General features: G+C 36.9%; 1 protein-coding gene across 2 annotated transcripts in view; it reads right to left on the minus strand.

Annotated features, from left to right (window-relative positions):
* Positions 1 to 26,489, minus strand: part of LOC126872516 (neuropeptide CCHamide-1 receptor-like) — a 31,519-nt gene extending 5,030 nt beyond the window's left edge. For both annotated transcript variants that reach the window (XM_050632583.1, XM_050632582.1), the window contains exons 1-2: positions 26,344 to 26,489; positions 701 to 1,178 (exon numbers count right to left, since the gene is read on the minus strand). In XM_050632583.1, coding sequence (XP_050488540.1) covers positions 701 to 1,024 — 324 coding nt within the window. In that variant the 5' untranslated portion in view covers positions 1,025 to 1,178; positions 26,344 to 26,489. The remainder of the gene's footprint in view (positions 1 to 700; positions 1,179 to 26,343) is intronic.
* Between the last annotated feature and the right edge of the window lie 1,059 nt (positions 26,490 to 27,548).

A 27,548-nucleotide genomic window follows, 5' to 3' on the forward strand; every position in this document is an offset into this window, starting at 1 on the left:
GACTCGTTGTCTATTATGACGTACTATTAATCTTTGATATGTTAATGAAAGAATGAGAAAATATCATACGCTTTAGACCGAGTAAAAAAAAGACATCAGAAACGAGAAAATAATTCGAATAACCCTATGGTAGAGTTATCTAAGTCAACGAGGAGATATTTATTACATGAGAATTGATCGAATGAGCGATAAAACATTGTGATAATTGCAAATAAGAATATTAACATCGACCATTTTCCTTTTGATCTTTTGATGGCTGAAAGCTATATGCTCGTAGAGAACTATGGTCGTCGATCTGCCAATATACACGATATTTGTCACAAAGGAAGGTTTGAATAGTTTGTTTTCAAGCGTACATCGCTTAAACATTGTCTGTAACTAAATTTGCGAATTGCGCAAGTCAGTAAGAAAAATTGAACAAGTTTTACTCGTCATGGTATTCGAACATTTTTCTGACTCGAACATGACAAACATTTTCTTACTCTGAACGCACATATAGTTTGACAAGCAACGATCGCGCGAAGACAGTTTAAGAGATGAACCTTCTATGAAACTATGTCGCAGGGAAGGGAAATATCTGAGTGCACATCGAAGGGAGGAATTTCATGGTAAAGAAAAGGGACTGATCGTTTTCACGAGCAGAGAATTTTAGGGATGATAAAACATCGATAATAAATCTAGAATAAGAATAAACACGTGCCAAGAGATCTCCGAGCGCCAACGAAAAGACATAAATATTGGGAACGTTCCTCATGTTACTGTGGCGCAGTATGGTGAGCGCGAGCACGCCATTTCCTGTAAGCCCGATCACAAGAATCAGCAGGAACACGATTGGCACGAAGTATGTTTCCGGTCGATCTTCATACGGCGTGTACTTTTCTTCCGCGTTTGTTTGCTTTTCGATGCTCGTGTAATGTGTGGTCGAAACGATGCCGAAAGTGTCCTTGAGGACGTTCGAGACGGACGGCGTGGTCCATGAGGTCGAAAATAAGAACGAAGACGGGGAAACCGTAGTCCGAGCCATGAACACGTTCGATTTCGTTCTTCCTTATGACAAAGACAATGTGGTCCCGTATGTTGCGGAAACGAACCGTCGTGGTTCACATCTTAATCGTGGTCTTCAGTGGCCAACAGCCGCAAACGCTTCAGCTCAGCTTCCTTTCTCAAATCTTTGTGCCCTGGAAATTGTAAAAGAAATTCGCGTTAGTGAAAGTTTCTCTGCAAATAGAGCGGAACACGGAGGTAAATGGGGAAATGATCCCCGTGGGCATGGAAACGTCTGGTTTCAAGGAAATTGCACGCTGGAAATACGTGTTTTTCGGAATGGCTGAGAGCTAAAGTGTCTCTTCTAGGGAAATGCTATGGGAACAGGATAAGGAAGATGAATTTTACGTATATGTTAAGGAAATGTCATCTACATTTATTTGTATTGCATTCGACATTCCATTGATACGAGAGAATGATGCTGCCTTTCACAATAGTTTATTGATTTATTCTATTTGTTAACGGGGATGAACTCAATGATATTCAAATACGTGGTAGTAAAGTAGCCGTTGTAATATTTGCAACGGGAAACAAATCTCAATTTAGATTACGTATTCGTTGATTCTGTCCATCACAACATGAATTTGCATAAAGATCCGCGGTCTAAGGCAATTTGAAGATCGCTCGCCGTTTATGTGGAGATAATGCCTCATCCGAAAGTGCGCGAATCTCTCGGATAGTCATGAATGGAGAATTTTGAAAGAGATGCATCTCTGCGAATCAGTTACGGTAGAATACCGTTCAGTTCAATAAAATTCAATCAGAATAGCTCGGAACCAAGCCGTATTAGAATATTTGTATATTTCAGAACATGGAACATGTGGAAAGTCGAGTAATCGAGAATAGGCAAAATTTAGTTGGAATTATCAGAACATTAATTATTGCACTTACAGAGTTTTATAACAGTTATGGATTTTTATCTATTTGCAAGCTGAGCTAACAGTATATGTATAAGAGGATGACAAGGAGATGACGACATTCTTGCGGCACTTTAACAAGCAACTCGAAACGACTTGGATACCATGGGCCAAGAGCGGTCTAATGAGATTTCCGCTGCTTATACCTTCACGTACACTATATAAAACTGCCATCAATAAAAATTCACGATTCACGGAAAGAAAGAGAATATAAAAGAGTGCATTTCTGTCGCGTGAAAAACATTAACGGCGGTGTTGGGTGACCTCGTTAACCGAACTCGTGGATTTTCGTGGTAATACTTTTTTCTATCGTGCCAGCATGATTCCACCGTAACGAGTTGCTTAGATGCTTATAACTCCATCCGCTATCCGATATCGCTTCCGATAGCAGATTTTCCAGCTAACGATACTTCTCTTCGCTTTGATCAAATGTTTCAGTCCACCTTAATCCTTAACAAAGTCGATGTGGAGATTCCATCAGAGAAGAGAACCTGGAAATTTCTTAATTCCGTGGAAAGCAATATCAATTATGCGTTACTAAATTCCTACGCGAGTAGGTACAGTATCGTAGAAAATATGAGTAGGAGGAGCTTGAGTGAAACTTTGGTTGTTAATAGCAACGATAGTAGATGTGTCGCAATGTTTCCTCTGCGTTTAGTGTTGCAAAAGCGCCAAGATTACAGGAATTTAGAGGAGATTATCCGGACAAAGACGACTATATAGAGACATCCTCAACGTAGAGGAAGGAAATAATAATGACCCGAAAAATAATTATCATTAAGTTAAAAATAAAGTAAACAAATTATATCTGTACTTCAAAACTATCTATTTACATCTTAAAAAGTTCTACTATTTACCATGTAACCGATAATTAGATTAAAAAAAAAAATTCATAATAATCACTACTCTTGTTGTTGTTACACGATAGAATCTCACCTTAAGATATTTAACTAATTTCCTAGCAATAAAAATAATGGTTGGAACGAAAACGTCCTAAAGGATGTAACACAACTGAAGGATATTCAAAGGAATTGTGCGAGCATTTTATACGGTTAATTTAATCAAGTAGGCGCCGACATAAATCCAGGCGAGCGCATTCTCGCGAATGTCGTGGAAAAAGGATACACTCGAGTATTTCTGGCACTTTGCTATAGGCAAGGGTCTTTTGTAAGCTGCATAATAGTAAAAGCATACTTGATTATTGGCGTCCCTCGATCCACGAAAGACAATGCAAGCTCGTGTTTACACACGAACATGTATACAATCCTCTGGCAAAGGAATTTAAGCAAATTTATGCTTGCAAAGGATAGTTCGCGTGAATTTACGATTCATCGCCTCTCGAGTGCAATTGATATAGTTTCAAGGTGGCCATTGTTCACTCATTACATTCTCGAAATTTCTCTCCCGATTTTATCGCCTTAGCAATGTGTACGTAGGCAATAATGCACATTTTTCTTAAAAAAAGAGTCGTCGGGACCAATTGATCTGACGTCATTCAGCTTTGAGACAGTTTACGATAGGTGTAGTAGGCGAAATACAATTCAGTAGGGTCGTAAAGCGTTAAGTAAGGTCACTAAATGATCTAACTACAATTAAAGCCGTACGTAAGAACCTGCTCTAGATTTTAAAAATTTATATCATCGTCAGTGGTTCAACGACGTGTCATAAAATCGGAGTTTTAAGCGTAGAAATTATTCGAAAATATTATTCTGTTTTTAAATAAATAGATTGTTTGGCAGTAGAATTCTGGGAATAGAAGTAGAACTGCAGAAGTAGAAGCAGGATTTCACTCACTTGGATTCTATTTGTTGGAAGGAAGTTTTATTTAATATCCGACTAACTGAACTTTTGTCAATTGAATTCACTTATCTACTATTTTACCCACTCGAGATATTCAGAGCGGATGAACACAAGGTGTAATGAAACTGTTGAAACTTTGAATCATCCCTTAAACTCGAAGTGTCTCGTTTAATTCGACGGAGAGCCGGTAAACCGATCTCCGGCCACTTTAATCATCCAACAATTTCACGCTGGGATTCGCTCGAACGCCGCTATCTTTCCCGGTTGACGCGAAATCTCATTCGAAGATGGAAGAACCTTCAACCATGTGAAACAGCAGTCAAACAGTGTATCAACAAAATGATAAATCAAAGCTTTCGAAACTGAATCTTATCGATATAGTCATTATTTACGATAATGTGTTGCGCACAGACAATATAAACATTTGTCTCGAATGGAATTTCGTTCTTCATTAGAACAAATTTAATAGATAGAGACACGAAAATTCCCACCTGGAGCTCGTTAACTGTTTTTCAAAATAGACCTAACCTTCTTGTATGTTTCTAGTATTTTTCCAATTCATAGAAAAGATCCATGCGATTGCATCGTTATTGTGATATCGTTCCTCGTTAATTGATATCGCTCGCATTCTAAAAAAAAAACACTTACCAAAATCCTTACCTCTGCAAAGAAACGTACAATCGAAACGTGTATATTTCAGCTCTCATTCATTTTATCATCGCTCTATATTTTCATTCGTGGTGTACGTATACGCGTGAACCTTGAAGCGAGATACAGTTTGGCCAAACGAATTTGACGAGACGTGTCTGGAAAAGGAGAAATAATTTAATAAAAGCCGGTTGACTATAAACCCTTTTATAACACGGTTTCAATCACAAGCTGGCCAGATTGGATACCACGTTACAATGGTATTTATTCCCGATGATGAGCCGTTACCACGACCGGACCCATACGCGGGAAGACAGAGCTAGCACCTCGTAAATCGAAGCCCAAGACATTTAGGATCATTAAATGAGGCTAAGTGCGATAGCGGCCGTGATAGGATTAAACAGGATATATACAGTGGCCTGGCTATCGAAAGGTTGTGTATAACGCGTGTTCACGTTTTTCATGAATTAATATCTAATGAAGCGGAGAGATCACTCAGTGTCCCGTAATTTTGGCAAAAGTACATTATACACACTGACGAAATATGATTGCATACAGAACAGAATCTGCTAATTTCGAAAAAGGTTTCGTGTACGTTTTGAGTGAAATTTCAAAACTTTAAGAACGTAATATAATAGAAAACGGGGACAAAGAATATTTTTTCCAAGCTACTTTTACGTGGAAAAATAAATTACGATCGTTATTCGATGGTTAAGTACTCAACAATCTGGCGAGCTGTAAGTAAGCTGAAACTCCAGGAATATGAAGGTACGGGAATGCGTGAAGAAAACGTTCGTTTAATCAATTTACTAGCGTCCATGGCAGCTGTTACTAAAAGCCTGTTGTTCAATCTAGCAGCGTGAATGGAAATTACAATCTAAAATACTTCTGGACAATCTGCCTATCTCTTCCTTTTTATTTCTTTCTCTTTCTCTCTATCTCTCTATCTTTCAACTCACGGCTGCAGTTAATAAAATTCTGCATAGATACAGTTTCTCTGGTTGATGTGATTCACGCTTGGAAATATCGATTTCGTTCGTTCGAGAATGTAGCGGTCTTTTTCGTGCATAAATTGAACTAGGAAGCTTTGTGGAACGTGCTACGTACGTTGGTGGAATATCATTAGCGTCATTAAGCTTCGACTATCGATTTTCAAGTTGGTTGGCGTCGCGGCGTCATTCCCCAGGGCATAAAAATTTCGCTTAATCGATACAATCGCGCCTATTTGTTTTAAAAGAGCAACTAATAGAGAATTTTTATTTTTCGAGCTTTTTCTACGTTGCAATTTAACTTTGTTGCGGTTTAAATTTTGGATAATTGAATTTTAACTTCAACCAAAAAAAAAAAAGAACTTTCAATTATTTGGAAAAATTATTAAAGTATATTGAAACGGGGACGCGCTTATTGGTAATAATTCCTCTCTCACTTTCGATCAATTTTCTAATAATAGAGAAATATAGTTTGGGCGAAGAGCGCTCAAAATAACAGAGCAGAATTCATTTTCGTCGAATGATCGAATATTCGAATCCTTACACAGAGAACAACGCAAAAGTTGTGGATTTAGAATTATCACGATCGTCATGAAGCACGCGAGTTAATTTTCAATTGAATAATTTTGCAGAGCAAAGATAGAACTCGATTGGGAAAATAATTTACATCGTTGATATTGATTCGTCGAATTGATATTTTCAATTTTCCCCGTATCACCTGAACACAAGTTAATTGCCATGGAAATCTTCACAGCGCCACATTTTCTGGATATTTTGATAATTAATTGCTCGTGTATCATTTAAAACGGCACGTGTAGAATGCGTTGCACGATACCACGCGTGTTACCTAACAGGTTTTGATAAAACCCGGTGAAAATCGATTAATTACTGCGGCGGAAAATTCTGAAAACGTTGCATTGCACCGCTCCACTTCGTTTCATGGTTCTCCATACAGGCACAAATGAAATGATCAAACTACGATTCTTTCCAATACCAGCGAAACGATGCACGTACGTCCCGCTGATGTAACAATACGTTGTTATTTCGCAGAGGTTTTGTTATTACGTGGTTCTTTTTACGTGGTTCTTCTACCAGATACAATACCCGGCAGTTGTAAAATCATTTCAAAGGCGCGAGTTACGAAAATTGAATTGGATTACACGTGGTTGGTATGGATGAGAGCAGATTGCGAGAAAAAATTCGGATTTCGTATCAAGAGCAGCACAAGATTAGGAACGTTTTAACGACTTTCGATGATCGTTTTCCTTCGTAAAAGAAGAATCGTGAAATCGCATGGGGACTACTAATTGGGGCGTTGGCAAAATAATCATGCATCGGACACATGGTCGAATCGATGCAACGTTACTCGTTTCATTTGCACTTGCTAAATTTGTAAATAATTGCTAGTTGCAGACAACCGGCCAAATCGATTGGTAAAATCCTTGATTCCTTTCTTGCTGTTAAAATAGTTAAACATACTACTGTTTTAAATCTTATATTAAGTATAAACGCACGAAGTAAACGATCAGTAACCATGGAGATTGGAAACATGAATAGAGATGAAACAGAAAGGAAATAGTCTTATTTTTCCAGCGAGTGTATAATTGCAAATCATCAGAGAACATTACACTTCTCAATCAATATTCGATTAAAGGAGACTTCATTTTGAAGACTTATTCACAGTCGAGTTTATTGCTCGCCGCATTATTGTTCTTGTCGAGTACAATAAAAGTAAATAAGGTGCAGAAAATAAGGTACAGAATAATTTAGCAACCTAGTGCTATTAGCCAATTGACAAGTTGCAAATTGTAGGTGTATTTTTTTACAATTTCACAGTTTTACGTGATATAAGATAATTGCATAACGTGCAATTTCTAAAATTTACATTTAAAATTATAATTTATTATTATCGACCACTTGTAAAGTATCATTAGTTCAATTGTGCAAGGTGGACAGTTCCTATTAACCAAACTAATAAAAAGAAATAGAGAGGATTAGCTGGTGAACCTTTTTCATTGGAACTGCTTGATTATCCGAAATCCCATGGTCCCTGCTCGGACAAATGAGATTCCACTGTATTACCTACCTTTATAGTCGGACGATATACGTATGCAACAAAATTTCCTATCTGTGGTCGCCAGAATATATGAAGATAAGAGCAGCATGAGAGAACCGAGATTATTTTACAGACTCGGTTTCTATGAAATTGCAGTATAAGAAAGAAAAGGAGAAGGTAATCCAGTCTTCGAGTATTTACGGTCTTCGAGTGTCCATTCTCCCTTGGGTACAAAGAATCGCCTGTTTCATTGCTAAACGGCACTGTCAGCGCTTTTGTCTTCCGTCTGACTAATATCGGTTTCTACTACTAATCTCGCCCAACTTCACTGATATCCATTGTACTGGAACCTATCCTTTGAACTAGTTCCCGGAATTCTGATCTCTAATTATTCATCGTATTAGGATAATTGTAATAAATGGATAAAATGATTACAGTGTGTATAAAATTTAACAAATTGAATACTTCCATCATTGTCTGAGAGAACTGCAATTGCCATATCACTTGGAACGTTTTAAAACTCTGAACTCGTGCAAGTTTTTCTAGAGCTTAATAATTCTGTTGAATGAATGGTACTTCTTTGACCGGACTGATTATAATTACCGTGGCACAGCTGGTTTTAATCTTCTATATTTTAATTCTCTTATTTGGAGCTTGATTGAAGAAAAAATCCAGAAATTCTGGGATTTCGAATACAATTGTTTCAATTTGTCATCAGGTAACGTATTTATATCTCTCGGGTACGTAATTCAAAATTGCGATATAAAATAAATTTTATTCAAACGACTGTAGCTTCTTTCTTTAATCGCGAGTACAAAAAAAAAAAAACGGGACAGGCCTGTAAAATTATTTCTCCATGATTTTATGACACATAAATTATTAATTTCTAGACGTTTTATATGTTAAAACAAAATATGTTAAGATAAAAATTATCTTAAAAGATCATATATTTAAGGATAAAAATGTTGAGTAATTCGTGACAACACAACGTCCGAATATTTTGAATATTATATCGAAAAAAGAGTGGTTTACAGGAAATTGAGAAAGATGTTGGTCCTTTTAAACTGAAAAATGTCACGATATTTGGTCGTCAAGCGTCAACGCCATTCATCGCACGCAAGTGCAATTTTTTCAATCCATCAATCCTTTTTCGATTGACGCGTTCACTGTAAAGGTAGATGATAAAATGGAGTTCCGAGGACGTTAAACAAATTTAATCCTAGTAAGACGATGATGTCTTTTCGAAAGAATCACAAAATACACGGAGTTACCACACCGTTAAAAAAAACAATTTGATTTGAGTAACTATATCGATAGGCTTAAAGTCGAAGTAACCTAAGCCTCTTAACCCCTCTTACGAGCTTGGCTATGCTACACCATAACGAGGAGAAGGATTAGTTAGATTCGCTCGAGTTTTCCTTTGTATTCGTCGGACAATGAACTAATATGTAATATGTAATATATATAGAAACATCTTGGCAGTATGTTTTTCGAGAAATCGAATAAGCCGCTCCAATAATTCTATCTGGTTATCCCTCAGCAAATATCATTTCTGTCGTTGATAAATTGATTTTAAACGTCTCATTTTCTCAACCAGTTTATCAAAATTGACATCGTTGACATTGTAGAATCTTTAAGCGAAAATGGAAAGCTCGAAACGTAATGAAACGTGTAGAGGAATGGCATATCGAATTAAATTTCTTATTGCAGTGGTATTTACGTACCTTTAACAATGGGCGAAGGAAACGCGAGCGAAATGAGTTTACGGTTTAGCATCGTGACGGGGGTAAATTAAAAACGCCATCTCTACATCCGTGGAAGTTACGTTACAACAAAAGTTACAAGCAAATTCCACGCTTTCTGGCTTAATTAATACATTCTAGATTGTACAAAGAGCTAACTAGAAAGTCACGTGATTACGGAACACTGGTTTTTCGTTTAATTAAAGCGTCTCGAAAGGCTCGTTCGAAGAATCGAGTTAAGTGTTAAGAACTCCGATTAAATGGTTAATGACACAGTTTAATCAATTGTTATTTACTTTGTGAATACGAACGTTCAGATAACAGGCGACTTGTTGTTAGTTGATATTTAACGAATCTAGAAATGCATTTTAATTTGTAGTACATCTGTCACATCCTAGCAGTGTCTTCAACCTTCTCTCTAAACGAGATTTCTTTGAATCCGAAAAATCGTTACTTTCACTAAAATTCTACTGTTATATTAAAGAGTTTCCTTTTGATCATCAAGTAGCGTAAAAATGAGAAAATCACCAAAAAAGCATTTATCATATTTTTCCTATGTAACCTTTAACAAACTTCGTTCGAAATATATATGTATCGTTATATAGTCCACAACTGTTGTTTACTAAATTACGAGCCGTAAAAATAAATTTCTCGCTATTATTGAAAGAACAGTTTTAGATACGAAACTGAACCATCAGCGATGTTTGCGTAATTAGCGTGACGGTGAGGTTGACTTTCGTCTTTCTTGAGGGTGGTCCCCATAAAAATATCGCACTGAAGCCTCCGGTAGTCTTAAAGCTATTTTCACCAGGGTATGGGTAAACGTGGAGTAGGAGGATCGTAAAGTTGAGAAAGTGGCTGCTCTTGACCGTCGACGGCGTTGATCCACCCTCTATAACTGCCAATAGAGGGTTGCGCATTGCCACCAGTGTACGTTCTGTTGTTTAGAGTGCGGTATTATTCCAGAGAACATTTATGTGGTTAGTACGCCACAAAATTTAGATATTCGGCGCAGTACCGAGATTGCATGTCAATATGACGTTTCAATATCTCCATTAAGTAATTAAACGAAGCCTGCCGGCGAAATATAAATTAGCATCTTTAATAGGCAATATACGCTATTGTACGGAACCATTTGAACTGCCTTATGCACTTGCGGTAATAGTATACCAATTTTTGCAAAATGTATAAATTAATGGCAAATCAATGACTAGAGACGGTGATTAGTATGTTCTCGTGAAATTGGAAGATTATAAACGCAAATAATCTGTTAACGAGGATCGATGAAACTCGTATTAAAGGAACCAGGATGAAAAAGTATATAATACAAGGAAAAGAACCAAGTTGGAATTGATCAATATTCTTTAAAATGGATCGTTGTAAATTTACGAAATTTGTCTACGAAGAATTATGAATTGATCACTTGGCTCCTCTGATAGTTCTAACGTTATAGAAATAAAGAATAATCTTCTCTTCAGATAAAGTACACTATCACGTTGACGTACTTCCGGATTTTGGATAATTCTGCTGGCAACAGCGTTAATAATCTTCGCGTGAGTTTAGAAGAACCTCCTTTATCTGACTCGTAGTTTACGAGCGGTCTGAAGATAAAGAACTTTTTAAAGTATGTTTCATTACATTAACCGCTTGAAAAACATGCTGATGAACTCCGTAAATTGAAGAGCAGAGAAAAATAACGATATTACGTACATTTTTTAAACTTGAACTATGTAATTGTCTATACCAGCAGCTTTGATAAATAAACTTAAGGATATCAGTCAGTTGTCTAATTGTAAAATTGTAAATTATTGTGCGAGAAAGCTGAGATAATAAGATTTAAAAGCTTTACTTTACTAAAATCGTAGCAAATCTTTTGATCGTAATTTTTATGGTCGAATTGCATCCTAATTGTCTGAATGTCTGAAAATTTCTAAGCTTTTATTATTTTAGGGTACATTAAAATACATTAGATGGAGATGATCGGACAAAAGATATTTTGCATGATTCGACCAAATAGTTGCATTGGTATTCATCTTCAATATCCGCCAGTAAAAGCGACACGAAATCATAGTGAATCCTTTAGTGAGACGTGTCCCAAGATCCGTCGCGTTCCTTTGTTCTTTCAAAGTTTATTTCCTGGTGGATCTTCGTCGTGTTCGTTTGAGAAACGTGCCTCAGCTTTCGATAAAATAAAGGCGGGGAACCGTGCGGATAGTTCCTTAGGAAACTGAAGAGAGTACCGACTGTTCCTGGCAATTTCTAAACATTCCCTTGACTACTCCTAATCCGTATCCTACTTCCAAAGAAGAATAAAAACTTCGAACAGAACGAACTGTTGTTTGAGAAAGAAGGGGTATAATACTCCAATTACCCACCTATAAAACCCTACTTTGGGCTACTGAAACAAAGAGGATGAATAAAAGGAACAAAAGAGCGCAAAGAAAACAAAGCACGTATTGTTTCGAGCTGACAAATAAAATCCAACGCTGCACGGCGGTGTGATGAATTGATGCTCTTGAAGCTTAAATACCGAACAGCTTGGAATTTATTTGATAGGTACATTCATGTCATTTGCCAACGTATCTACATTTCACCTATTGTAGAGGATACCAAACTTCGAGCGTCCAATATTTGTTCCCACTGCTGAACACCGTATTCTGCATATTTCAATCGTGTTACGGTAGCGAGTTAGAGAGAACCAGAGAACTCCTGGCCTCTTCGAGATGTTCGATACACCGATACACCGGAACGAGATATTCAATTATAGGAAGAACACTTGGTGCACGGTTGTAAAACAAGATTGAAGCGTGGTGGTCGATTATTTTCGTGAAAACAACCTACCGTTTGTTCCAAGTGTTCGTTCCAAATATTCGTTCCAACTGTTCCTTTTGGATGTTCCTCCCTCTCATTCGTGCGAAACGTTTGTCCCAAAGTGTTCGTTCGAAAGGTTCGTTCTACACCCAACCGATCTATTTTTCGTCGTTGATATCTTACCGTCTCGTCGTTCTAGACGACGGGGAGAGAGAGAGAGAGAGAGGGAGAGAGAAAAGGCAACGGGATAAAATAACGTTCCCAAAGGATGGAAACATGGGATAACCAAGCCTCGCCTGGAATCGTAGCTTTCATTCGAATGGCAACCTTTCTGGACGTTTTTTACACTCGCCCGGTCGTTTTGATTGCGTATTCTTCGTCAGTCGGTTGGTATTTGCTATTCGACGAAGAGGAGGGAAATAGTCGAGTGGTGAACCAAGGAATTTTAATATCACGTTCAACGCTCGGATTTCCGACGTTTTCGTATTAAAACGACCGGAACAGATTGCAATCACGCCAACGGCTACTCGGCAATTAGAGAGAAAACAGGCCAGAGACGACTGTTTAAAGTCGGATAATCGAGAAACGAAATATATGGGAAGAAAGTTGGTTATTCGGCCAAAGAAAAATTATTGTACAATGGATGGAAGGAAAAGGAAGAACGTAACGATCTATTCCTGAAAAGGTTGACGATAGCATGTGTTATGGCGGAGCTTCGTGGAACAACGTTCATGTCTCAGAAGTGGAATGATAAACGCGATTTCTTCAACGGGATTCTTCCATATTTTGGACGCTTTATGGATTTTCGATGAATAATTCGTTGACGAGGCGAGGTAAGTTTATAAATCATTTTTGGAAATTCGTGACGATGACACGGGCCAACAAGAAGGGGAAAAAATGTATCTGGTTGTGAAAGATCGCCTCGTTGACCCGTTGTCGAACGCGTGAAACCCTGCGAGCCGACGATGAATTACTACGAAGTGTTTTGCAGTGTGTAGTTTCTGTTCGTTAAACTGTTCGATCATGCGGAAGTATCTATCGGCTTCGAATTCGATGCAAATTTAATCGTTGAAATATTTTCTATAGGATACAAAGGTGATTTGACGTTTTATCGAAAATCGAAGAGGCTGCAACGAATATTGCCCGTACCTTTCTTCTCTCAAGAAAACAATGGATTATTCGAGCGTTTCTAATTTCTCTTCGATACATTCCAATTTTTCTAAACAGAGTATCCATTATAATACGTAATTCTTATAAATATGTTTGGAATTGAATCGTAGAAAAATGATGTTTAATCAAATGATGAAGTTATAGGTCTCATTACAAATGACTTTGTAACATTAGTAACAGTTGTTTTACGATAAGCCAAGATATAGATCATTTTTTATAATCTCAACTGCACTATATTGTGGGTTCAGCTTTTAACTCATAAAATACATTATAATCTAAAAAATGAAACGATAGAGTTTCTAAAAATGAAAAATTTTCTTCAAAAGCACGATTCTTCCTTGTGTCGATTAATAATAGAATTTAAAAAAAAATTGACAAGCATTTTGTTTGCCATGAACCTCGCAATTCCAACGAATATGATAAAAATAATGTTTTTAATCTTTTTGGACGTCTCGTCTTGCCAAATTTTGTATCATAAGGTTTGTATCACTTCAAACCAGTCAGTGATTATGTTAGTTGATAAATCTTTTCCGCTGCCATTTGCTGGGAACGTTACGCAACACAAAGACGTGAATGCAATCATGAAACGTCAAAGCCAAACAAACGGGTCGCGCCTTGCAGAAGTTTCGTGTCTGAACAAACATGACAATCTCCTGCGGGAATGTGCACGTTCGCGAAATACGTCTATTAATCGTTCAGTTAAGTCATCTTCATTCATTCGTTAGAAACAACTGTCGCAATTTGGAAACATAGGACTCGAAATGTTTCCTCTTAAAAGTACAACAAACGATGAAACAATCTTATTATAACTTGTATATGAAATTTTCTTTGCATTCGACTACGGTGGAATTTAAAAAAATTAAAGCAAACCGTAATAGCAAGAGGCTGACTTCAAAAGAGAAAGTTTGACGTTAGTATGATACACCAAGCTTATTACACCTGTACGGTTCTTTTTCAAATGCGATAACGATGAAACTTCGTAAACTTTGTAATGACATTCGATGCACGATAGTAATAAAATTAGTTTCATAGGAGAAAAGTTTAATGTTACAGTTGTGCATCAACCTTATTGCGCCATATACGATCCCTTTTTGGAATCCAATAAAATTTTCCAAAAATTTGATACAAATCGTAGTAGCAATAAAATTAGCTTAAAAATGGGTGCCATAATAAAATTCACTTGAAAAATTCAGTATGACAAAAATGACTAAATTACAGGTTCCAGATTTTTTAGTTTTATAATTACTAAAATTGCATATCTCTCAGTGATAGAAAGATAATTAACCGCTTTGTAATGCTTCCGAAATTCTAATCGCTTCGGCAAACTTATTCGAACTTCCATCAGATCGGCGCTCGAACTATTCGACATCATAAATTCAGCCTTCGTCTGCAGCTATCGTCGATAGCTGCATACCTGTAATCCTGTTATCGAACTTCTCATCAAAAAATCATTAGTATCGCTTATCCAACGAACCAACGATTGGAAACAAACTGGTCGAAAGATCAAAGTCGTGGGAGAAGCAACTTAATTCGAAGTTGACAGTCGTAATAGCTAGTTATCGAATCTGAGAGTTCAAATAGGCTATAATCGAACGATTTCCTCCCACGTATCGAGCTGATGATCCGGAAGAACATAAAGCCAACTATTGGATACCAGTTTCCACCAAAATCAATTCTGTCGAAGCATCTGGATAGCTGTAACCAATGAGCTTCGCCTTTCATATTGTTCCACTATTAATACCAATCGAGAGTCTCATATTGCTATTGATTTGATGAACCGTGTAACCATGTCTGATGACGTACAAAGATTTTGATTCAGACAAAGGTTTGGAACTGCTAGATTTAATTAAGAAACAAATCATTTGAAAAGTAATCAGCATACAATTCTATTATATCAGAAAATCTTGTGATGAAAGTTTTGTCGAAGCGAAGAATATTGTTAGTGACCTAAATTAGTAACTTTGCAGCACTTTGAATAACTAAAATAATCGGGAGTTTCGTAGTAATGAATTAGTATGTCAAAAATAAACCATAGAATAGAGGATTAATTGTTTTAGTAATGAGTTCTAATAATGAACAAACAACAGTTGAGAATATTTAATCTGCAAAACAGTGCCAAAGTAGTCGAAGTTCGAAACTTCCAACTTTAAAGTTGTATCGTTACTTTATATCGTCATTTATATCGTTGAAATTTCTAGAAAAATAACAGCGGCGAATTTACAAAACGATGAGCAATTAACTTTTCAAATTGTGAATTTTCTTTCAACCATTCAATTACTGGATTTCTAATGTTATAATCTTCAATTAGAATGTTGCATCCAAATTCTTCACGATAAAACAACCTAGTAATTCTTTTAATTCTTGTACGCAATACAATGTAATTAGATGAAACTTACACCCGTAGTCTATGTGAATGGACCGTTAATTGGTATCGTCCTTTGAAGATACGATCGTCGTCGTTCCTGACATCGTTAATCTCATTCGACAGCGTCCCTTTAACATTTCTCGGGAACAACCAAGAGACACGAATGATTACATCACCGATCAGACATGAAATGAAAAATATGCTTCTAATTAACGTTGTTCATAACAAATAATATTTTTTCTCCTCGTATTTTTAATCGTCGTACGAATCGCGACAGTCGATGAAACTCAATTTCTCCTCGCTGCTCGATGATTTTTATCGCTGCTCAGGATGAAAAATCTATGTAATAAGAATCGAACAGTCCGCACTATAATTTGTTCTACGATATAATTTATCCTGCGATTTACCATTCTGCTCTAGAAAGATTCATCGATGAAGTTTAATAAATCTTATTTTAAAGGAGAGAAGCAACTGTAAATCAGAAGAGGACGATGGAATGGTTTTCCACGTCTCGTCATTTCGTTCTAGAAAGATTCGTGGATAAAAAGAAATTAATAAATCCCATTCTAAAAAGGGGACGAAGGCATAAATCGAAGGAGAACGGTGAAGTGCTTTTTTTTATCGTGTATCCTGAACTTTATTCGAGTTTCAAATTCATACTATAGCGAAGTTCGCTCGGTAGGATTACAATGGATCATATAAGCTTCGAAAAAGACGACGAAGTTGACGTTTCCTGATTGATAAATCAGCTCTTTTTTTCCTTCCCGCGACGAAAACGCTTCGACGGAGAATTATGGTGATCCAAGATACGCTTTGTTGTGAAAATCTTTAGATCTCGCCTACTCTCCGTGAAAATCTCTTTTAAATATAAATGAGACTCAGCTTTCTTCCAACAGGGTTCCTTCGAAAATTGAAAGAAGATTGATCAAAAGCCATATTTCCACAAAAGTTTTTCGGCTCTGATGAAACTACAATATCATTCGTGTAACATTAATCTATCAAATTCAGGTTGATTACTGAACCGAGCTTTATGTTCATATAGCAAAAAACATAATACACTTTGCATCAGGAAAACGCGACATTCAATGAACACGTACAATGTTTAAAGAGGAAGAAAGAAATCTACGCTTAAATTAGTTGGTAGACTGTCGATCGATTTGCATTTCCATCGTAATTCGAAGTACATCGCGGCAACTTCATTGAAGAAACGTTTCAACATTTTCATGAAACCCGGCAGGAAGCGGCGGAGCTTAAGCTGATGCGAAATATTTATAACTTTTCGATCACCTACGAAAAACTACTCGACTATATTTCTATTTTATCCAAGGAATTCCCTTTGTTCGGATCGGATTACGTATATTTACGCATCTTTCCTACGCTGTCACTTCCATGACAATGTTTATTAACCTCGACCCACAGAATTATTTTCCCGCCACGGTTGTGTTACCGTATCCCATGTCCCGTAATTCGAATTTCAGAAAAAACACGTCCATTTCTTTCTATAAAAGCAATCTTTCCAACAGCGTCAGTTTGCATTGTTAAATACAAATATTTCCATATATGTACAATCGCATGGCGAAATTTGATTTACGAAATTAATATCGGAATAAATTGATATCGAAATAATTTTAGCGACGAGCGTGTTAATTGTTTATGTAGAGGGTGTCCTAAAGTTCAATAACCAAACGTTTCTAGCGCATTATGTTGTAACGCGATATGTTTACAATCAAGCAAAAAATATTTATTTGACTGAAAAGTTGTATTAAAAGTTACGGAATGGACTTGCGGTTACTATGCTATAAAATGAAAATAGATTTATAATCATTAGTCAGACTACTTGATGGTGTTGATACTACTTTTAAAAATGTTCACCGTTTGATACCAACCCATTAACGATAAAAGATTAAATTTATTTCCTCGTGAAACTCATTTTAAACGTGCTTCATTTCAATGTATCAATCAACTCTTTGAATTAATTCAAAACATGTGTGTCAATATTTGTTCGATATACCTTTCTTTTTCATATAAAAGTGCACGTTAAAAGTCGAAGTATTTCTCGTGTTTCGTATTTTTATTATACCTTTCTAATAAAGCTTCCCACAACTTGGATTTATATCGTACCACATTTTTTGCTTAATAACCACAGAATTAATTTACGAAAGTACTGAAAAAAGTGTCTGTTACATCCTAAGACGAATCTCCCTTTTTTCTATAAAAAAAAAAAAATAAAATTGACGGAGTTCCAAACGATCCATAACTGATGAGGAATTAACTTATCGAGTACTGCGTGGAAAACGATCAACAAACGAACTTTCTGATAAATCATCAACATCCCGCACAATTCCATTTCGCAACTTTGTGTGTTCTAGTTATCAGATCAACATCACAGCAAACGAAAGTACATTGTTTAAGTGCGAACGAAAAAAGTTTCTCCTCTTCGTGGTCATTAATCATTTTGCAGACAGAGAGTGGATTAATCATCGACGGTAAATTAAACAAGATACACTTTTCCTATCCAGCAACGTTCATCTCGCGATCTAACGTCGGTATCCTCGGACTTGCTCAAAAATCGAGACGGCAGACGTCATGGAGAGACGAAATAAAACGAAAGAAGAACGCGCTGAATTAGACAAAGAGGAGTAACACGTAGGGAAAATCGGACTGTATTGTAGCGATGCTTCCTCATAGACGTCATGTACCGGTGAACTACACGTCCAGGAACATGAAATACGTGGACACAGATACGTAGTTACCTCCGCGAGCGAAATTTTTATCAGTAGAAACTTTTTACCAACAGTTTCCCTTACCTGTGAATAATACAATTTACGACTTTTGGACTATGACCACATACAGTAATTTGGCTTTTATAATTACTATATATTATACATATATACACATTTCGCGTGTATAAGATAAATTTTGTTGGTCGTGTAAATTATCACTGGATACTAAGTACTCGTAAAATTTTATTCGCTTTATTATCAAACTTTTCATTGTTATACGAGAGTATTTATCTATACTGGTACTTTGTAAGTTGTAAAATTTCCCTCGTAATATTAATAATAGCTAGAGGACCTTGTAACATCTAGTGGAATAACAAAACAAGATAAGTCGTTGAAAAAGTATATTGTCCTAAATCGTGTCCAACTAGATCTTCGTTTGAATATATAATGTTTCGTATGCTTTAAACTAGTAGAAAAAAAAGCAACAAAATTTCGAAAGTTTTAAATAATCCTAGTTCGATAACCAAACGCTGTCTGGATGAAAATGATAGATATTCGCTCGCGTCAAAAATTCAATAAATTACCATCCGGAATTCGGCTGCTTGTGCCAAGTGAAATTTTCAACGACCTGAAAGTCAGCACGTTCCACAGCGAGAAAAATCCTAGAGGCGTCGAATCATGAGAACGTTGATTCTCTTTGGACGAAGGAAATTCCGAACCGCCATAAATCCTCAGAATCTTCTCTCGTGAATTTTCGCTGGAACTCAGTCAGCCGTTTTAATCACTCAACCGCAATTGTCGTGGCGAGAATGATGACTCCTGCGGTCACTTATGAATCATTCATGTTCCTCCTAAAAAAATCTTATCGAAGCTTCGGACGTCACGCGACAACCGTGACAAGCCGTAATATTTCTAAACTGGACCAGCTTGAACGACAAGGTAACGCTGGAATAAATTAAATCGCGATAATTAAGGCGCGACGTTAAAACAAAAATCGGAATGTAAAAGGACGGTTGGTTGGAAATGACGTTTCTTCGCGGAGTGGCTTTCGCTTTTATTGCTCGAATCGTCGGATTCGCGTAGATTCTTAACCTCTGACGAACGTTTCGCTAGCAAGAGGGTCGCTCGAAGGGGATGAAAAGGGTCAAGAAGATGTCGACATTAAAATTCACGCTCCCTGAGAATTAAACGCGAAAACCATCTATAAAAAAAAGGGTTGAAAAAGTATTGCTTCTACGAATCGTTCTGCAGAAAAAGGCACGGTTGCTGGAGAAGTGTTGTTTTACAACCGGTGGCGTAATTCGAGGGTTGCCTTGAAGGCAAGATCTTGGCCGAAGCTCGTAAAAGGTGGATTTTGCGCGTGCAAATGGCACTAGAATCAAACAGGATCGAACCTGATCCCGTTCGATTCGAAAGAAAATAATAAAAATTGTTTGCAATAGTTTCTATTTTTTTCGAGAACGATACGAATTTTCGCAAAATTGAGCTAGGGAAAAGAAAAATTGAACTGAAAAAAGTTTCGCTTTTTTATTCTCGTAGCTTCTGTTGACATTGGAAATTAGGTCGAAAATAAACCAGCTGTAACGGCTAGCGAAATTGAAGTTGTACAAATCGCCGACTCAATTAGAGGAAATTAAAGCTGAACGTAAGTTCCGGGCCTGGTATATTTATCTTCAAATGTTTTTTGTACTCTTTCGTTTTTTCCTACGCTGTTTTGTTGCTGTTCTACATTTCGGCGCACGTTAATTCTCATTTCGCAGAATAATCTATGAAATTCTCACGCGGAACGTATACAAAGGGGATTTTTGCCGACATTACCAGTTTATCTCAAGATTTAGGGTTGCTATCCTTTTGCTCTTTCCTTTTACCACCCGTACGAAACTTATTAAATCCATTCAGGATCGTAGATCGTTCAGTTTCCCCTTGTTGAAACTTTGCTTTTTATAGAAAACTTCTTTTCTCCTAGAATATATACTTGAACAAAGTTGTTTCATCCGCGGCAAATTAAGTCGCTAAACAGTAAAGAAACCATAACTCGTTTTTATTTCTCACTTAACGTTAATGCTTCTGATAACGCGTTTCGCGCTCTGTTACAGCGAAATTTCCGGACGAATAAGCTACATAGAACGTGGCAACGACTAATAAATGCGATACTTCTGAACGAGATTAAAAATAAGAAAAAAGAAATCCAAGGCTTTGATACGGTTTATTTCTTCTGAAACCAGGTAGTTCCTGCCCTTTTATTGCCAGTACAAACGAACACGCGACTCATATTCCGATATTATCTTCGATACGGTTGCTGTCGTGATAGGCTAAGGGAATGCGAGACTGTTAGATGCGTCAAATAAGGTAGGAAAGGTACACTTTGAAACTGGTAAATGATGAATATCACTATAACTTATTGTCGTCTTGTGAACTCAACGTACGACCTCGTTCATAAATATTATCAACGTGTACAAATTTCCTAGTAATTTAAATCAGTAACCGGAGTTTCAAATTCGTAAACTTTACGCAAAGGATCGATTTGCTCGTAATACCAACGTGGTGTCACCGGACACTAACATTTGGCCTGCATTTGACAACACGTTGGTGCTGCAGGATGCGAAAGTGTTAAAATAAAGTTTCTGAGGCTTACTTAACTGTCTGTACGTGTCCTAGTACTCATGCACACGGTTGTGTATCTTTTTTATATGTATATTATATGAAATTGAAATTGTTTATGTAAAATGTGTATCACAATGTTTCACACTTACAGAAACCATCTCTTTTACTACATATTAATTATTGAAAAAAATGTATCGCGATATTAGCTTTAACGTAGAATAAAATTGGCCTGGTTTCCATTTCTAATTTCCCAGCTAAATTATGTTCTATCCAAAACAAGCTCATGTGCTTTTGAACTTTGATGTATTGATCAACAACGACAAACAATATTAAATTATCATTTAAATCTGCCAAAAGAGAAGAATCCAAAATATGATGCGAAAGGATTTTATTACAACGTTTCTTCCATCTCTGACAAAGGGAATGAGAATTATTAAAAGGTTTGTCATCCAACAAACTCTACGAGAAAGAAATCGAACAAACTCGTCGTTTGCACGCTGATCGTAACATTATCGTTCACCATATTATCGATGTCGATTAATTTAGCTCAAAATTATCGTCCAACATTTGTGAAGTTTATCGATCACAATGTAGAAAATCAAACAGCTCGATTGTATTATTCATTCTCGAGGACAAAATTATCGTGTTCTTAAACAGTCACGATATTACGAAGGTTCGTGCCGCCTCGTTCAAGGATTAGACTTAGGGAAAACGATTTTCTGCATGTTATGTGGAAATAACCGCAATTTAAAGTCTCTTTGCTCCAAAACGACGTTCAGCTAATCTCGTTTGGTTTACACGGCGCCCATTTGATTTAATGGAAGTATACCTCACGTAGGTACCCATAAAGGAGTAATCAAAATTCCATAAATATGAAACACGCGTTGTTATCCGAAAAAGCCGAATAAAATTCAATGCATGCATCGTCGTAATTTCTAACGCAGAACATCGAACGACGAAAGACGTTGCACCTATTTATAATTAAGTTCAACGTACGTTTAACTGGCCGATTCACCAGATTCGCGTTTGATTTGGATCGCGCGCAAAGTAATTTTCCGCTTCCGATCTCGAATAGAACGTGCACTAACATGTCGGACATGTATACAAATTGAGATAACAGAAACATGATAACTTGAGTAAAATTGAAGAATCACTAAGAAATTATCAAAATGTTTAAGAATTGTTATCTCATTTAAAACGTCAGACGATGAAGTCTCTGGTCCATGTGATGCAACAAAATTAATATTCTTTTTATCTTACGTATAATATACTTCTATTTCTTGATCTCCATTTTCATCAATTCTGATATTTATATTATTGTTGTATCTCTTGTTATTCGATTCCATGTACATTGCAAATAATTCTATGATACAGACTGAGATTTTGAGTGGAGTTCTTAGCGTACATCATCTATTAATTCACTTTCAATCCTTTCAACAAAGTTTAGATCAGAAAACAGTCAAAGAGAGATTAAAAGAAAATCGGAGATATAAAATGAAAATATAGAAATAGTACTTTGTCTTAATAATTATATTTACACTTAATCTTCCAAATTGCGAAGCAGCTACGAGAATATCGCCATTATCGCTAGACTGTCTGCAAATTTTTAGAATCTTCTAACTTTCAGAGAACTTTATACCGTTCTGTTCGTCCCGCATCTCGAACATTGTTCTCTCAACATAGAATTCTTGTTTTTGTTGCTTCTAAAATTGGCGACCCCGTTGCAGCAATTTTTTACAACTACGATCTGCTTTTAACATCTCTCGGGTTGTTTACGTTAGAACCGCATAGATTCATTGCCAATGCTACTACATTTGTCTTCAAAATTGCAAACGACTATATTATAAATTGCTCGGAAATTCTCCAGCTATCGGAGCTCGATGTTTCTCCGGGGACATTCAGAAAATTTCCCTTATTCTATACATTCGATATTTAGTTGTGTTAAGCGTATACGTGATCACGCCAACTCGCTCACGCGCCGGCTACGCTTTTTCTGTAAATTGTTGCCCACGTTTATAAGAACATATTTAAAACGCTTGACATTCGTCTTCGTCTTCGTATGATCAACGTCATATTCAAATTATACAGTGTGTCAGTTTTATGTGGAAATACGTAAATATTTCGAGAACTATGGATGAGACAAGAAAATTGATTTTCAAGCAAATGTTATACAATTTCGAAGGGGACATATTATACCGATATTTATTTTATGTTGGAATAACTTTGAAAAACCCTGTGAAAGTAACGCTTGTGTTTTTTAAATGGGAACTATATTCTTTTTTATTCCATATTTTTATAACTGACGTCGAAGAGCTTCTTATATTTTATGCATAAATCCATATCCAGATATTAATTCTTGAGAAGGATGCGAAGTTGTATTAAACATGTAGAAGGACCAACGACTAGTCGTTTCAGGAATAGTATTTCGGTGCATGTACATGTACTCGCACAAACAGCTCTTTTTAGAACCATCAATGATGTATAAAGTCTACCGGAGCAATGTATAACGCCGATGATGTCGATATATCAAGTTTGAGATTTAATATTTCAATAATATTTTATGCGAAAAGTACGTAGTGGTAGAAGCAGGTAATGTTCTGAAAATGTTTTGATGTTACATGATGGTTACAGGAACGTGGAATAAAAAAATATAGGGCTTTTCAAGGATTTTTCGGGGTGAAATAAATATCGCCATGATAAACCCCTCGAAATCGTGTAATATCTGTTTTATTGTTCTCGAGATACTCACGTGTTTCCGGATAAAGTGGATAAAACCGTAAAACGTTGATAAATGTGCGTTCGTGTTGATTATGCTTAAACCAAAGAGTGTTGCCCGTATGAATAAAAGAATGAAACAAAATAAATTTCGAAAATTTGCGAAGAGGATGGGAAAACATATGTTTACTTCCAGAGGCAAAAAACAATTTTGGTAATAGGCTGATCGACGGCGTACTGAATTATAAAGCTATTTTTTAGCAAAATAAAATAAGAAACTTATCGTGTTCTTTCCTCATAGTTTTCAGTTGTGACACTTTTAGAGTATACGTGCGACACTACTAACGCATGGATGTAGCAATAAAGGCAGTTCGCGATCGTATTTTTCTGAAATGAAATTAGAAGATTCGAGAAAATTCCTTTGATCTCGTTCGAATCGCGAATGCATCTCACCACCGGTTTCCTAAATAATGTAATTTCTGAAAGCCTTTCATAGTCCAGTTCGATGTTAAATTAATCGAAAGTGCTTCTGAGAGAGAACGAGTCGGTTTCTTACGCGTTGTCTGAATGCATCACGGAATTCTTCGTCGGTGCTGGCAACCTTTGTGTTACGTAATTCGTCGTCCGTCTTTGCAACCTTTGTGTTACATTTTCATCGATTCAACGCCGTAAATGTGGCGATCGGGCGCAGAATGCCGGAAAGAAACGGGAAATTGGTCGTAAAAGGTGCGCGATCCGATAACGCGAGCTGGGGACGCATAAAAACACGAGTTAATCTAACCTTAAGCATCGCGACGATCCAAATATTGATCGTCACGGAAGCAAGGAGGCCAAACACGATAATAAGTCATGGAGAATCATTCCCCCGTGGAACGTTCAATTATGAAAATAACGGGGATGTTAAAATATCGTTCGAGGCGTTTTATCGATCGAGGTTCAACGATCAAGACGATAGGAAAATGCCATGGACGAAACCTCTACGTAGGAATTTTCTATTCAACATAAAACAGATCTCTATCAAGAGAACAAATCTGTGTTTGCTTCTCTGCACAAAATTAGCGTAGTAATTCACATTGAAAATCGATCAAAGTTCAACGAAAAGTATAAGTTCTAAAGGAAAGACAAGTTCCCTTTGAATAAAATTTTCACATTAAAAAGCATATCAATTTTTCACCACAGGGATGCAAGTTAAAAAATTTCCTATTCGACGTGTCACAATTCTATTTCGGAAGAACAATTTTGATTTGTTATTGAATCTCGCATATAAATATTCTAATGAAAATTGATCGAAACAAGATTAAGATAAATATAATGAACAAAATTTAAAAACATGAATGAAAATATAAATTTCCATGTATTAAGTTATACCGAATAAATGCAAATTACAAAATACCCCTACGTACTCTAACACGTAACAGTCCTCGACAAAATAATTCTGATTTGTTTCTCTCTAGGAAATTGCCACTTGTAATATTAATTAATCAGAATTTCTCGACTAATAGCTTCGGTAGAAATCTCTACCTACGCTCTGCTATCCCCGACGCGGTGTTCTTTGAATTTATTAATTGTAGCGTTAATGTATGAGTTAGGATAAGTGTTATATTGTAAATAGTTTAAATAGCTGTCGATGATAAAAACCAACCGCCTATAGTCTTCTGTTTAGTTTTAAAATCAGCAGACAACGACGAGATGGTACAGTTCTTACGAGACACGTAGGCTTAGGTCAAAAAATATGTGCATGTGTGTGCCTGCGTGAAGATAAGGGAGTGTTTCTTTTTATCTAGCGATAAAATAATAATTCAATTTCCCGTAATAGCCATCCGCTCTATCATCCCTAAATAGTTCAGCTTCTGTCCAGTTAGTCTAGTTAAAAAATGCAAAGCAAGCTGCAAATTTCTACCCTCTTGTGTCCGATTCAAAGTTCGTGTCGTTGAATTTTCACGTCGATATCGAACATAGACGTCGTGGTCCGCGCGGTAACTTCATCGGAGCGACAACTATCCAACGCGTATTTGCATACGATTTGAATAAAACGAAGGAGACATCATTGAGTGTCGAACAAGAAGATTAGTGGCGAGATCTGGCAATGACAGTTACTCGTTAAATTAGCGACACAATTTCGTGCGCGTAATTAAAATTGATCGTTTAACCGACGAGGGGCGCGTGTAATGCAATGACGCGACTATAGACATCGCATTGTTAGATGCTGCGGTCTGGACTCACGCGACGAAAAACGGTGGTTCAAAGACGACATTGACGAGAGCCGGCACGTCTATCAATCTCGTGGGCGGGAAATGTTATTCATCGAAATCTAAATAGACTCTATGGAACAGATTGCCCGTAGCTAATAAAATCGATGAAAAGCACGCACTGTTTTTACAAAAACATCATTTACGCGGTATATGCAAGTTCGTCGATTAAAACGTACACTTTGTGCAACGTAACTGCGTCGGAACGTCAGGAGTTGATCGACCGTTTCACCGATCGAACATGCAGCTTTTATTCTTGAATTGAGCGCCAGAAATTCCACACATACCTAGAAATATCAATAGAGCAGAGTACCGTTACACAAACTTTTCCTCACTTTTACTTTGATCTACGCTTGATTTCCAATCCAATTTCCACGTCCCGTCACTGATCACACGAGACGCGCGAAAGGACGAAAGGAGGCAAAGTGACAAACGGAGCGAAAATCCGGGAGGGAAGATTCAAATGTTTCGAGGAATTTACGTGTCGTGGAATAGCGACAATTTACTCACGATTGATGAACGTCGTTTCGAAGGTGGCCGTAGCGGATACTGAACGAAAACCGAGGAAAGATCGGCGAGAAAGGTAGAAGACAACCGCGTCTGCTCGTCACCGCGATACTACTGGCGGTGGTTGCTCTACCCACGCCAGAAAGTGCGACCCACGAAGCAACCCCCACCGGCCGTCGATCCGGTCGGGATATAGCAAGCTACCCCCGTGAATCGGTGATCCTTCGATTTCGATCAACCTGATCGAGTTTCACCATTGACGTCGTTTACCACGTTGATATCGAGGTGGCCGTCACGCGGTAACCAAGCATAATTGATTCCATCGATCAAATCACGATGGAAATTAATATATTCTGCCGATAAGGAATCGCTGAATATAAGTTCACATAGAAATGTTACAGCTACGCTGCATTAAATAGATTCTTGATTTATTACGATGATATTCGTTGAAAGTTAATATAATTGTAATGGCAGAATGTGATGGGTGGATGCAAACGACATTCAGTTACACGCATAACACGATATCGATGTGTAGCATGTATATGTAGATGGTACCATCGTACTTTCGCATTGAAAACTTTATAGTTCAATTTCATTGCACCTTAAGTCGTCCTTGGATTTCTAGCATACACCCCTATGAACCCTAGAATATCTTAGGAATTTGCAGGTCGTTTCCGAGTCAAGACATCGTACAATTCACCCGTCTCCTTTTCACGTTCTTTCTTTCTCTCTATCTCTTTCGTCGATAGAATTTTCTTCTCCAATACCTTCATTTATCGTTGCAATCTCTTTTAGCAATCTCTGCGCTTCTTGATCGATGAAATCCGTTTGATTTTGTATCTTACGTTGGTTTTTCTACTATTTCCTGGTATTGTTGTAATTTCTTTTATTAAATCGTCAGTGTTTCTCTCATTTCTAAAATCCTCTTGATATTATTACGCCCACTTAAACATTTATTTGTATTGCTAGATCGTCCTTTTTGTTACGCGTGTGCTGTATTCTTTTTACTGTTAGAATTTTACTTTTTAAGATCGATGCTGTTTTTCATTGATGGAATTCTTTTTCTGGTCCAAATTGATATCTTCCGTGGGTGTTTAGATCCTCGGAACAATTATTATAGATATTTATTAATCCATGTGCACGTAAATCGGGAAAGAGTATGAGAAATATTCATAACATCTATTGTTTTTACGGCAGAATTCACAATA

Source organism: Bombus huntii, chromosome 13 (assembly GCF_024542735.1).
Source record: "Bombus huntii isolate Logan2020A chromosome 13, iyBomHunt1.1, whole genome shotgun sequence".
Taxonomy (NCBI): Eukaryota; Metazoa; Arthropoda; class Insecta; order Hymenoptera; family Apidae; genus Bombus; species Bombus huntii.